The 13,425-nt window shown below is 62.5% G+C and overlaps 1 protein-coding gene across 5 annotated transcripts; it reads left to right on the forward strand.

Annotated features, from left to right (window-relative positions):
• The first annotated feature begins 407 nt into the window (after window positions 1–407).
• POM121C (POM121 transmembrane nucleoporin C) lies at window positions 408–13,154 on the forward strand. Of its 5 annotated transcripts, XM_078379415.1 has the most exons (17): window positions 1,129–1,757; window positions 2,674–2,898; window positions 3,321–3,554; window positions 3,881–3,961; window positions 4,302–4,467; window positions 4,933–5,045; window positions 5,579–5,652; window positions 6,491–6,642; window positions 6,922–7,024; window positions 7,217–7,345; window positions 7,616–9,442; window positions 9,619–9,754; window positions 9,827–9,906; window positions 10,335–10,670; window positions 11,075–11,215; window positions 11,647–11,790; window positions 12,014–13,154. In XM_078379415.1, exons 1-17 carry the CDS (start codon window positions 1,144–1,146, stop codon window positions 12,109–12,111), a joined length of 4,653 nt encoding a protein of 1,550 aa, XP_078235541.1. In that variant the 5' UTR covers window positions 1,129–1,143; the 3' UTR covers window positions 12,112–13,154. The 5 variants fall into 5 exon arrangements, with proteins under 5 accessions (XP_078235543.1, XP_078235541.1, XP_072834509.2 ...); XM_078379417.1 differs by lacking the exon at window positions 1,129–1,757 and adding an exon at window positions 408–538 and having other exon boundaries at window positions 9,619–9,906; XM_072978408.2 differs by having other exon boundaries at window positions 9,619–9,906.
• The last annotated feature ends 271 nt before the right edge of the window (window positions 13,155–13,425 follow it).

Genomic DNA, 13,425 nt, shown 5'->3' on the forward strand with positions numbered 1-13,425 from the left:
TCTTGAGAATGTTGCTCCATGGCCCGGGCATGCTGGCGCTTTGGGATCCATATGGCAGAGCGGTAATGGAGGGGAGCCGCCGGATTGCCCAGATTCAGGGGGAGGGTGGATGCCACATTCTGGGGAGGGGCAACCCCTCCTTCGCTGCCCATCGCCTGGGCGCTGCTCCTGGCTTCTCCCTCCGGTTGGAAAGGCGGCTACCGGGGGAGGGGTCGGTGGGTCGGGGGTCTTATCCTGCCCCCCCCGATTTCTGGGGCTGCCAGAGGCTGAATCGCGCCAGCAAGGGTGGCGGGGGGGGCGAAGGCTCCGAAGCGCTCCCGCCTGGCAGGATGGAGCCCAGCAGAGGCACCGGCCCGGGGATGCGCAGGAGGGCGGGCGAGCGGGGCGGGGCATCATGGGGGAGGGCTGGCCGGCCCTTGCCTTGCCCCGCCTCGCCCCGCCCGGGAAGGTTGGGCGGACAGCGCAGGACCACGACGGCAGGAGCTGTAGCCCAGCCGGCGGGGATGGAAATGTGGGAAGAGACGGGAAAGCGCAGCCGGTAAGGACGGTGTCCCCCCCCCCTTTCCCTTCCCTTCCCCGAGGAGGGAATTTAGGAAGGCGCGCCTGCCCACGAGGGTCGGGGTGTGTGTGTGTGTTTGCGCGCCTGGGGTTACCGGGGGATTACAACTCCCAGCATCCCCAGCTGGCCCCATGGGAGGGGGGCCGGAGGCGGGGGCAAGGGCAGCCGAAACACTTCGGGACAGCCCGGCTTGGGCCTCCGCGCCTCGGGCAGCTGAATGCCTCGGGGCGGCAGGCGGGCGGGGCCGCGAGAGGCCATTTTGAGGCTACGCGCCTTCCCCTTTGTTACGTCATAAACGGGGGGCGGGGACAGGGGGGGAATCTCCACTCAGGCCGCGCCCAGAGGCCTCATTGCTTTCCTGACCGCGGCGAGAGGAAGAGCTGCGGAGCCTGGCTCCGCCTCTTTGTTGCCTCTAGTCACGCCCACAGGCCTTCTTCTAGTCTGGTTCGAGTGGGAAAGCCGTTTCTTTTTCGGGGGGGGCGCACGCCCCGCCCCCGCCCGCCTGGGCCGTTCCTTGTGGCGGTCTCCAGAAGCCCCGCCTTTTCCTAAATCGGCGGTTGCCCGCCCGCCCGCTCGCGCGCTGCATGCCGGGCTCGAAGTGGCAACGGCCGGCGGTTGGTCGCTCTGGCAACCGCTCGGCGGCATTCAACGGCGCTGGAGGCGTTTCTGTTAGCTCCTCCTCCTCCTTCGCCGCCGCCGCCGTCTCCGTCGCGATGTCCTTTTGGGGCGGAGCGAGGGGGTGGTGGCGGAAGCCCTCCGCCTGGGAAGTGGAGCAGGAAGAGCAGCGGCAGCTGAAGCGCCTGCTCCTGCAGCAAGAGCAAGAGCAGCTGCAGCGACAGCAGCTGCTGCAGCAGTGGTCGCGGGGGGCGCGGGTGGTGGTGTCGGTGCCGCCGCGCCGGCGGAATCCGCGGCGGTGGCTCTTCCCGGCGTTGCTGTCCCTCCCGTTGGCGCTGCTGATCTGGCCCGGGCCCGTGTCCCTGGCCTTCTTGATGGCCCTGGCGGCGGCCGCCGGCTGGGCGCTGAGAGGGAGCTGCCCGGGGCCCGCCGCGCCCTATGTGCCGCCCTATGTGCCGCGGCCGCGGCCGCTGCCTCCCCGGCCTCCGCCGCAGCCGGTGATCTCGCCTCCCCGGCTCTATTCGGACCGAGTTTCTTATGGCTACCCCCTCGGGAGCCCACCCAGAAACCAGTACGCCGACTGGTAAGAGCCGGCGCTCTGTGCCTACTCGGGAGGAGGGGAGAGAGGGCAGGCTCCGAGTCCCGTCCCGCCCCCTGTCAAAAGAAAGGCAGAGAGGAGGGAAGGCGCTCTTGTGCACGCTGGGTGCTTCCCTTCATAAAGCCAAGGGGCCCCAGGTCTCCCTCATCCCTTTCCCCCCCCCCATTACTAGAAGGGGAGGAAGGAAGAAATGCTGGGCGAGAGGGAGGGCAGGTGCTCTGTGCATGCCCAGGAGCACAGCTGACCAATGAGCTGGAGAGCTATCAAGAGGAAGAGGGACTGGATCCTGCTTGGGCAGAGGGGGAAAGCTGTTCCCAGGCATGCACCTGTTTGCAGGCACCACTTAATTCCCCTTTTGCCTGCAGACCTGCTCATGCATGGAGGACTACGCCCCGGCAGGGGCAAATCCCATGGAGTCGGAGGGCGGCCACCCTCGCCCTGGTCATCCTCCCAATGGCCCGGCCTCTCTAGCGGTGGAAGGGGGCTGCTGCCCTGAAGCTTGGGGTGGTTGACCTCTCTTGTCTGGCTTCCTCCTGCCGTGTTAGCTGGGGACAGAAGATGTCCCATTTCAGTCAGATTCCCCCCCCCCCGCCCCCAGGAGAGTGTCCCCAAGCTGCGGAGAAGTCGCTCGCAGTCTGGGCTGTTTTGGGTCCTTGCAGCATCAGCCATCATCTGTCTTTGGGTTTCGTATGGGTTGCTGCCTGGCGTCCACATTCAGTTGCTTTTTCCATGTCTTTAGCATGATGAAAGTGCATAGTGTATGTAAATAAAGGTTTGTGCTGGCAGTGGGGGATAGAAGTCATAGGAAGGGGCTTCCTTTTTATTCTTCACGGGAGATCTCCTTTTCAGGAGTGGCGTCCCTGCGGTCCCGCCTGACAACCCCCTTTCTGCCCCTTTCCAGGATAAAACAACTGTTTGAGCCTCAAAACTCAAGCGCTTTCCGGCCTTCGGCCCTTTACACATACACCCCACAGAAGTGGAACCCCATGCGACAGGTCAACTTCGCTCGGGTAGAAAACTACCCTCTGATCAGACGTGTGAACACGGTCACCCTCCGGAGCGACTTCCGGAGCCCTTCGACCGTATGGATTCCTCCAGCCGACAGGAAGATCCACTGCTCACCTCTGTGAGTCTCTCGCCAGGATCCCTCGCGGGGCCATCCCTGCGGGCCTTCCGAAACCTCCCTGCTGTGGCTTGGCGCGCCCTGGCCGTGGTGGCAGAGTGTGGTTTGTGGGGCTCGCAGTGTCCACTTCTTCACTCTTGACTTCCGTGGCTCACGCCCTGGAGTGGCTTCTTAATCCTCGTTGGGAGGTTGCCCTCGGTTTCGAAAGGATCACAAGGGAGCGTTGGGGGGGGAGGGGAGAAGGTCACTCTCTCTGCTTTGTTCACTGGGCCTCACAGGGCTGTGATCATTCGGACCACAGTGGCGAACAGATGATCTTGGGTGGAGGTGACTTGAGTCTTGGGGTACTGGTGTGTGTTTTTTTTTCTTCCCTTTGGGGGGTGGGAAGAAGCCCTCTTGGTCACTGCTGCTGGTGTTTTGGGCAGGGTGGCGCAGCTGACTTCTCCGGCACTTCCTCTCCCGGCGTCTCCTCGGGAACCTCCGGCCCCTGTGTCTTCTTCTCCTCCTCCTCCTCCTCCTCCTCCTCCTCCTCCTCCGGACCCAGATCCCTGTGCTCGAGAGACCGTGGTGAAGGCTCTCCAGGAACTCATGGCCAACAAAAAGAGGGCAAAAGAAGGAGGAACCCCACCCTCTCCGACCATCCAGGAAAACAAGCGCATGTAAGGGCAGGCAATTGGTTTGGAGGGAGACCTATGGCCCAGGTAGAGGGACAGCACAGCCGGGACCCCCATAGCAGCTAGTCTAGCCTCACCTGCGCCCAGTCAGAAACATGGAGTGTACGCTAAACCTCCGGGAGAGGGATCCTCCTTAGCAGGGCTCCCTGGGGATGTAAGAGCAGGAGGAGTTATGTCTCCCCCCACGCCCTTGATGTGGAGGAGCCAAGCAGGGGCAGCCCCAGTGTGGACTCAGGGCTAGGGTGGGACAGAGGACAACGGGTGTCCTGGCTTACGTGGGGAAGTCCCTTCTTGTCCCCTTATGTCTGCAGACGCCGGGGGAGCACCGAGAATGGACAGCCAGCCTCTGAGCCTTTGGTGGCCAACGAAGTGCCAGCGCCCCTTGAGCCCCAGTAAGTAAGCGGGTGGGGCATTTCCTCCACAGGGCACCAACGGGCAGCCCCCCTGCTTGCACGTCGGGAGGTGGGGTGGTTCCCCAGGGCCTCTGTGGGACTCAGGTGGGGTGGTTTTCCTTTCGCGCCCTCCTTTGGAGTGAGGCTGCTGTTCCAGTTGGAGATGGTCCATTCACACATACACGGACGCAGCCAAGCATCCAAGCGTTTGGAGCTTCTGTCCCTGAATCTCCTTCCAGGCGATTTTGGCCTGGGGGATTTTTGCAGGCTGCCTGCCCCGGCCAGCTAGGCTCAGAGCCTCATTGAGGCCCGTCTGGGCTCACCTCTGCTGCTTCCCCAGGCCTGACGCGCCGAAGCAGGGCCCGCAGCTTTCTCCCAGCTCGGAAGAGGCCACCTCCAAGAAAGCCTGCCCCGCCTCCACCAGCTCAGCGGATGGCCAGCCCAAGCGCCCCTTCCGCAACAACTGCATCTACAGCTCGTACAGCTCCTCCGGCGGCATTGAGCAGGTAGCGCCTCCCCCCCCGTCCCCGCTTTCCGCTTTGGGGGGTCAGGATGTGGGGAGGGTTCCTGCTTCCGAAGGTAGTAAAGGACTTTACTTTCACACTTGCTGCCATTAACAGAATTAGTTTTATTAAAGGGCATGAAAGAGTAACTCGGAATCACAGGTTGTCTTTGTTCAGCTTTATTAGATCATATTTTATGTTCCACATTAGATCACCTCTTGTTTACTTTTCACTTCAACCAGTGTCTATTTATTAGTAATAATTCTCTCTCTGACTATCTATCTATCTTTCCCAGCAAACCTCACTCCTTTTTTTCCCCAACTCTAATTGACTTTTTATAACTGTCTACCCTAACTGATTCCAACTGTCCTTCTTTTTTCTTCTCTTGGTTCCGCCCTCCTGTCCTATCATTGGCTCCCACACCAGCGATCCTGCTTCTGACCTGCTTCTCTCTCTTTCCTTCTCCAGCTGTGGAAGAAACGAGGCATCCGGACTTCCTCCGTCTCCAGCCAAGACTCCTCATCTTCCGGGACCCCGGAAAAGCCACTCCGGAAGGGGAAGCCTCCTGACTCCAGCCTAGTGTGAGTGCCATCTCTCTGCCCTCTTTGACCGGGACCTGGGATGCCCTTCAAGCTGTTAAGGCTGGAACAGCCAGGGCAGCTGCAGAGGCTCAGAGGCTTTTTCTGGAGGCCCGCCCCACTCTCTGGGCATGGCCCCATAGCCCTCCTACCTTCCTTGTCTTCACTGGCAGGGCTTCCTGCGTGCGGAGCCCCTGCCTGAGAAAGTCTGGCTCTCTGGGAGGCTGGGGAGACTATTAAGCACTGATTTCAGCAGGGCCCCTTCCTTGCAGGCTGTCTTCTCTCCAATCCTTTGTTAGAAGGTCTAGGTGAAGGAGGAGAGCTGACGTATAATGCTTGGCAGCTCAGTGATGAGGGATGATAGGATGTTGTTGTCCAGCAACCTCTGGAGGGCTGCTGGTGCCCCCCTGGAGAGGAATGCTTTGCCCCCCCCCCGAGTTCCTCCCTGGCCAAGCGGTGGCTCTCCCCCTCCCAGAGGAGCCAGTCCTGCAGGATTGGTCTCAGAGATCTCTCCCCTCCCCGTCCCGTTTCTGCAGGGAGAAGGTGGCCGCTCACAAGAGCAAAATCTCAAGCCCAGCCAAAGCGGACAAGGCAGTACAAGTTAATCTAAGTAGGTACCTGCAGGCGAGGCTGAAGCTGGGTTAGGGGTGGCAGGCAGGCGAGGGGAGCCAGGGGCTGGCAGAAGCATGGGGTTGTGCCTGCCATGGTGATGGGGGGGGTGAAGATGGGAGAAAAATAAAAGAAACATTTGGGAAACTGCTGGCTTGGGGGGGGGTCAAAGGAAGGAATGGGCATTTTGCCCAAGTCAAACCAGAAGGTGTTTACCAGACACCCTCCCCTCCCCCTGAGATGCCCTTGGGTGGTCATGCGAGGGTGGGCTCTGGGTGTTTCAGACCAGGTGGTGGTGGTGCCCGTGATGGGGGGGTGGAGTCATCCCTGCTTATTGGAGCAGCTTGCTGGGCAGTCCCCCCCCTCCTGTCCTGCTGAGAGAATCCACACATTTAAGCTGGCCAGTGTTCCACTGAAGGCAAGGTCGAGGTGCAGCCGGGCGCATCTGGTCCCCCTCTTCCAGCCCACGTGCTTCTTTCTGGGAGGCACTGATTCTGTGTGTGCCCAAGGTTGCCTTCAACCTACAGATGGGGAGCGGGACCCATTTTGAGCCCAAGGGCCTTTCCAGCCACTCTTAAGGGGCGGCAGCCTTGCTGGAGACAGAGAGAGCCCCCCCAGAGGGCTCTGAGCACTTCCTCTGTGGCCTCCCTCTCCCCAAAACACATGCACTGTTTTCACTGGCTGAAAGTCATTGCCAAGCAGCTTGGAGGGGGCCGGGAGGAAGAGGGGCTCCCCCTGCTGGGCCAGGAAGGATCTTCAGAGCGGCTCCGAGGGCCAAAGCCTTCTTGACACATGGAGCTGGCACCTCTGGGAGCTGAACTTGCCCTTTCCTCCTCCAGTGCCTAACGCACCTGTGCAGAACCAGGATACCCCTCCGGTCTCCGTCCCGGCTCCCGTCTCAGGCAGCGGCAGCAGCACCACAACCACTAGTGGTGGTGCCCGCAGGCGAAAGGTCCAGCTGGTCATTACTCCGAATGAGCCCTTGATCATGGTAGGTCTCTTCTGCTCAGCGCCCCCGCTTGCTAGCCTCAGGAAGGCACCAGGGCCGTGGGTGGGCCTGCCTGGAGCGGGGGCCGAAGCCACCAGACCCCTTGACAGTGGCTGGGAGTGCAGGCAGGCAGGATCGCTCCTGGTGTTGCCCGTGCAAGACGTGTTTGGCCCAAGAGGACTCCCGGGCAGAGGCTTTCCAGAGGTGGAGAGGGCACCAGTCGCCCTTTCCTGCCGGGCCGCCCGAAGCCACCGGGCCCATCCATGCTTCTCCTCTCGACAGCCACCCCCGATTGAGCTGGGCTACAAGATCACCAGGGCCGACTATGACGCGGACCGCCTGGAGAGGCTGAGGCAGTTCAAGAGAGGTTTGGACTCTTCAAAGGGTAAGGAGGCTGCTCTTTATGGGATGCGCAGAATGGCAGCGGTGGGGAGGGAACCAGCCACCGGATCTGTCTCTGTGTCGGGCCTTTGGGTGCCGCCTGGCTGTTCTGCTGGGGCTCTCCCGAGGGCAGGATTGGGAGTCGTCTGCGAAGGAGCCCGTCCTGCTTGGCCATCCTGCCGCTTCTATCCCACAGATTCACCCCCGCCTGCGCAGGATGGCGCGCCCGCCCCCAGCGATGGCTCTGCCGCCATGGGAGGCGGCACCCCAGGGCAGGAGGGCCGGAGGGACGCGCCGGAAAGACAGGACTTCTCAGGACAGATAGGTGAGCGGTTGAGCCCCGAATGCTTGGCTCAGGCAGCCGGGAGGCCCTTGAGAAGCCTCCTCCTCCTCCTCCTCCCTGTTGTGGCGAGTGCCTAGCAGGGGAGAAGGAGAGAGAGACGGACTTTGTTTTTTTTACTGGCCATGCCAGGAGGAACGCAAAGCCCTGGCTCTCTCCTCCCCTCGTCGCCGGGGCTGCTGAGCGGGGACCCTTCCCGAGGGACTGCTGGTCAGGAGGAAGCTTCTCCTGAGACCTGCTCTCTTTCTGTTCCAGGCACTCCCGCTGCTTTCGAGACTTCTCAGGGACCGGTGGTGCCCCCACTCACTTCTTCTCTGCCCGGGAACGCCCCGGTGCCAATCAGCTCCTGGATGACAGACACAGCTGCCCAGACACTCCCCTCCAGCGCACTGGCTGCCCCGATGGCCACTGCCCCGATGGCCGGACCATTTCCTTTTGCCTCGGCCCCACCAGCTGGGAGCGAAAGCAGCCTGGCGATGCCCTCTTTCTCTCAGCTGATCCAGACCCCCACCGGGCCCTCTGCCACACCCAAGCCCAGCATCCTGTTCGGAATGCTCACCAGCCCCCTGGGCAGCCCGCCCACCATGGCCGTCACTGCCACCTTGGCCAGCCCAGCTCCCGGTACCTCTTCTGGCCTCAGCACGACCCTCTTCCTCCCTGTCTTTGGCACTCTAACCCACACCGACAGCTCAGGCTTCTCTGGCGGCGGAGTTCTGGCCTTCACCCCTGGGGCGACACTGCCCACCGGGGCGCCTCCTTCCGCCGCCCCCAGCTATGCCTTCAAACCTATCTTTGGGGCACTGCCACCCCAAGCCTCCACCGCCAGCCCGGCTGTAGCTGGCACTTCATCCCTTTTTGCTTTCCAGACGAGTCTTCAGCCGACTGCCGCCGCTGGCCTGCCAGCCGGCGGCCTTCCTGGTTTCTCTGCTCACTCGGCGGGCTTCGCCTCCACCTCCGCCAGTCTCTCTGGGGCAGTAAGTGTGACGACCGTCTCTGCCAGCAAACCAGTGTTTAGTTTGGGCCCCAGCCTACTGGCCGGGGCTGCTGCCACCACTGTGGCAGCTGCCCCTTCATCCCTTGGGGGTCCTTCAGCCTCCCAGCCTTCTCCCTTTGGGGCCTCATCCGGCGGCGCCAGCGCAGCAGCCTCACCCCTGTACCCGTTTGGCACCCTGGCCGGTGCCCCGAACGCAGGGCCTAGCCCCTTGGCAAGTCCCGCCTTCGGCCAGGCACCCCCCGGAGCAGCTGAGGGGGCTCCCGGCGCTGTTGTCACCACAAGCTTCAGCACCGGGAGCTCCCTGCTGGCTCCCGCCGCCCCCCTGCCCATGACGACGCAGTCTCCCTTTGGATTGGGTCCACCGTCTGGCAGCCCCGCCACCTCGGCTGGGGGCTTTGTGTCAGCCACTAAGCTTGCGCTGCCCTTGGCAGCAAACGGGGGAGTCCCTGGTAGTCAGGCCCCTGCCCTCAAGGCAGCCCCGGGGCTGGTGGGCTTTGCGTCCCCTTCGACCTTCACCGGATCGGAGGTCCAGCCAGCCTTTGCGGGAGGCAGCGACGGCGGCGGCAGTATCACCCCTTCGCAGGCCCCCTTTGGAGGGACCGGGGCGCTGACCTCTTTTGGCGCCAAGAGCACCCCGCAGCCCTCCTTTGGGGCCCTCACCCCCTTTGGGGCAGCCACCACCACCACGACCGCCCCCTCGGGCTTTAGCTCTGGCGCTCAGGTCTCCGCCACCGGCGGCGGCGGCAGCAGCAGCAACAGCAGCAGCACCACCACCACCACAGGGGGCTTCAACTTTGGAGGGCCAATGCCTTCCTCCTCCTCCTCCTCCTCCTCCTCCCCCTTTGGGGTGTCGAACCAGCCACCGACGGCTGCCGGAGGGACTGCCTTTGGCGGGGATACCGGGGCCAGCAGCAGCTCCCCCAACCCAGGGATGCTCAGCGTCAACTTCCACTTTGGCGGTGGGGCCACGGGGGCCGCCACGCCTTTTGGAGCTTCGGTGGGACAAAACACCCTGGGGCCCCCAGCCCAGAGCCCTGAGGGTTTCGGCCTCCCCCCAAGCGCGCCGGAGACCAAGCCCGCGTTCGGAGGTGAGTCTTCTGACAGACGAGAAGCCATTGCTTTCGCAGGTTCCCCAGCCAGGGTGGGTGCTCCGTCAGCCCTGTCGTTCTGGAAGGGAGGGTGCATGGGGACGTGGGGACGCGGCCTGCCACCCCTTTCCCCCCGGGGAGGCCGGGTCCTCACGGCCGCCCGTTCTGTGTTCCAGGTGCCCCAGCCCCAGACTTCGGACGGAGCCAACCCTCAGGGGGGGGGCAAACGCCGGGCAATACTCCGACCTTCGACACTGCAGGCGCCTCCAACTTTCGGACAGCAAGCACCCCCAACTTCCGGACAGACAGCACCTCCAACTTTCGGACAGACAGCGCCCCCAACTTTCGGACAGACGGCGCCTCCAACTTTCGGACAGACGGCACCCCCAACTTTCGGACAGACAGCACCCCCAACTTTCGGACAGACAGCACCCCCAGCTTCACTGCCTCAGGACCCACGTTTGGTAAGGGCTGGGAAAGCCAGCAGGGGTGGGCAGCTCTGAAGGGGGGGCTCCTTGGGCCTCCTTCGGAGAAGGGGCAGGAGGTGTGACGGGCACGCCGTGGATTTCTGATGCTCTCTAGCTCGCCCCCCCCCCGCCACCCTCAGCCCAGGGAGGGTCCCTGTGTTTCCTTCCCTTGCGGGCGAAAGGACTTGGGGCACAGTTGGCAGGGAAGCGCAGCCGCCACCTCCCACCCCCTGACGAGGGTCTCCTTGCCTCTCCCATCCCCTGACGAGGGTCTCCTTGCCTCTCCCATGTTCCCCCAGGCCAGACGTCGGCACCTTCTTTCTCCATTGGTTCTGGGAGGGTGCATGGGGACGTGGGGACGCTGCCTGCCACCCCTTTCCCCCCAGGGACGCTGGGTGCTCATGGCTGCCCGTTCTCTGTTCCAGCTGGCCCAGCCCCAGACTTCGGACGGAGCCATTCAGCAGTGGGGGGGCCAACACCAGCCAATACTCCAACCTTCGACACTGCAGGCGCCTCCAACTTTCGGACAGACAGCGCCTCCAACTTTCGGACAGACAGCGCCCCCAACTTTCGGACAGACAGCACCCCCAACTTTCGGACAGACAGCACCCCCAACTTTCGGACAGACAGCACCCCCAACTTTCGGACAGACAGCACCCCCAACTTCCGGACAGACAGTGCCCCCAACTTTCGGACAGACAGCGCCCCAAACTTTCGGACAGACAGCGCCCCCAGCTTCACTGCCTCAGGACCCACGTTTGGTAAGGGCTGGGAAAGCCAGCAGGGGTGGGCAGCTCTGAAGGGGGGGGGCTCCTTGGGCCTCCTTCGGAGAAGGGGCAGGAGGTGTGACGGGCACGCCGTGGATTTCTGATGCTCTCTAGCTCCCCCCCCCCCCCCCCGGCCACCCTCAGCCCAGGGAGGGTCCCTGTGTTTCCTTCCCTTGCGGGCGAAAGGACTTGGGGCACAGTTGGCAGGGAAGCGCAGCCGCCACCTCCCACCCCCTGACGAGGGTCTCCTTGCCTCTCCCATGTTCCCCCAGGCCAGACGTCGGCACCTTCTTTCTCCATTGGTTCTGGGAGGGTGCATGGGGACGTGGGGACGCTGCCTGCCACCCCTTTCCCCCCAGGGACACTGGGTCCTCATGGCCGCCTGTTCTCTGTTCCAGCTGGCCCAGCCCCAGACTTCGGACGGAGCCAACCCTCAGGGGGGGGGCAAACGGCCAATACTCCGACCTTCGACACTGCAGGCACCTCCAACTTTCGGACAGACAGCGCCCCCAGCTTCACTGCCTCAGGACCCACGTTTGGTAAGGGCTGGGAAAGCCAGCAGGGGTGGGCAGCTCTGAAGGGGGGGGGCTCCTTGGGCCTCCTTCGGAGAAGGGGCAGGAGGTGTGACGGGCACGCCGTGGATTTCTGATGCTCTCTAGCTCGCCCCCCCCCCAGCCACCCTCAGCCCAGGGAGGGTCCCTGTGTTGCCTTCCCTTGCGGGCGAAAGGACTTGGGACACAGTTGGCAGGGAAGCGCAGCCGCCACCTCCCACCCCCTGACGAGGGTCTCCTTGCCTCTCCCACCCCCTGACGAGGGTCTCCTTGCCTCTCCCATGTTCCCCCTGGCCAAACGTCGGCACCTTCTTTCTCTATTGGTTCTGGAAGGGTGCATGGGGACGTGGGGACGCTGCCTGCCACCCCTTTCCCCCCAGGGACGCTGGGTGCTCATGGCCGCCCGTTCTCTGTTCCAGCTGGCCCAGCCCCAGACTTCGGACGGAGCCACTTCTCAGGGGGGAGGCAAACGACGGGCAATACTCCGACCTTCGACACTGCAGGCGCCTCCGCATTTCGGACAGCCAGCGCCCCCAGCTTCACCGCCTCGGGACCCACGTTTGGTAAGGGCTGGGAAAGCCAGCACGGGTGGGCAGCTCTGAAGGGGGGGGCTCCTTGGGCATCCTTTGGAGAAGGGGCAGGAGGTGTGACGGGCACGCTGTGGGTTTCTGATGCTCTTTAGCTCGCGCCCCCCCAGCCACCCTCAGCCCCCTCAGCCCAGGGAAGCGCAGCCTCCGCCTCCCACCCCCTGACGAGGGTCTCCTTGCCTCTCCCATGTTCCCCCAGGCCAAACGTCGGCGCCCTCCTTCTCCATCGGTTCCGGCTCCCGGACAGGGGCTCGCCAACGGCTGCAGGCCCGGAGGCAGCATGTCAGGAAGAAATAGTCCCGACGGCTCGCCCCGGGGCCGGAAGCGGAGCCGCCCCGGATTGAGCTATTGAAAGACCCCAGGGCTGCCTGCGTGAGGCACCACCACCGCAGGCGTGAGGGGCTCTCGACAACACCACTGCTTCTAGCCCTGGGAAGAGATGGAAGATAATCCCACATTACTTGAAGATGCTGAAACTGAACAAGAGGAAACTACTGTAGATTACTCTTTTATTCACTCCCACCCCCACATCCTATCCCTCCACTTTCTTTCTGCGCCCTGAGATGTTTGTGTGAATGTGAGAGGGAGGGGCCGGCTGGCCCCTGCTGAGGACAGTCCTTGTGTGTTGGATTCCTCTCCCTGAGCCCTCCCGGGCTGTTCATCCTGCTTCTCTCTCAAGATCCAGAGTCTGGACGAGCTGGCTAGCTGTGCTTTTTCCTGCCACCGTCATTGTGCCTTACTTACCCCATCAAGATCCAGACTGGTGGATTTGGAAACCCCAAGAGCCGCTGGGGTGTCGACCAATACTCCTGGGCTCATGTCGCCTTGGGATATCCTGGCAAGACTTTTGGAGGAGCAGAGGGAGCCCTCTCCCCATTTTTGTAGACCATCTGGCGACAGAGACACTGCCCCCTTTCCTGTCTCCCCTTCCCCCTTGTTTGTGTGTTTTATGGATGACTTTGTTGTTCTTTCTGTTGATTTTATGGATTTATCTTAGTAGTCAAGTTTGTAAGAAGACAGTAAAGGTATAAGCTTTGGATGAATTGTATGCATGCCAGGTGTGGATGCTGTAAATGTCTGGATGTGCCTGCTGAGGGGGAGAGTGGGAGGGAACATGGCTGTGTGATGCGCATGGAATGAAGCGGCGCCTGGCAGGTTATCCGTGTCCGCGGACCCCAGACCAAACCAGAGCCTGGTGGCTCCAGGGCCGTGCTTGGGAACTCTTCCCAGGGGTGGGTTTCTGGGCGCAAGGAGAACAGAAGGTTCTGGTGCACTAAGGTTAAAAAGTATTTAAAGTGTTTTTTAATGAAATTAAACTTTATTTTTCTATTTCAACCAAATGGCCTCTTGAAATTCTTTCCAAGGGTCTGAAAAAGTGAAAATGTTTTGTGGATTAGAAACTGGGCTGGCGGGTGAGAGGGAGCCCGCAATGCCCAGCCTGGGCAGGTGGGTGAGGGTGGCCTGCTTGTCCCTCCCTCCCGCTGTGAGCTCCTGGGGGCTGCAGGAGGTGCCCAGGCTTTTTTTGAGGGGGGTGGGAAGCCAGTGCCCCTTGCTGGACACCCTACCCGCCTTGCAAGAACACCTGGCACACTTTGCTCTGGCCCCATCGTT

Source organism: Pogona vitticeps, chromosome 7, assembly GCF_051106095.1.
Source record: "Pogona vitticeps strain Pit_001003342236 chromosome 7, PviZW2.1, whole genome shotgun sequence".
In the NCBI taxonomy this organism is placed as follows: Eukaryota; Metazoa; Chordata; class Lepidosauria; order Squamata; family Agamidae; genus Pogona; species Pogona vitticeps.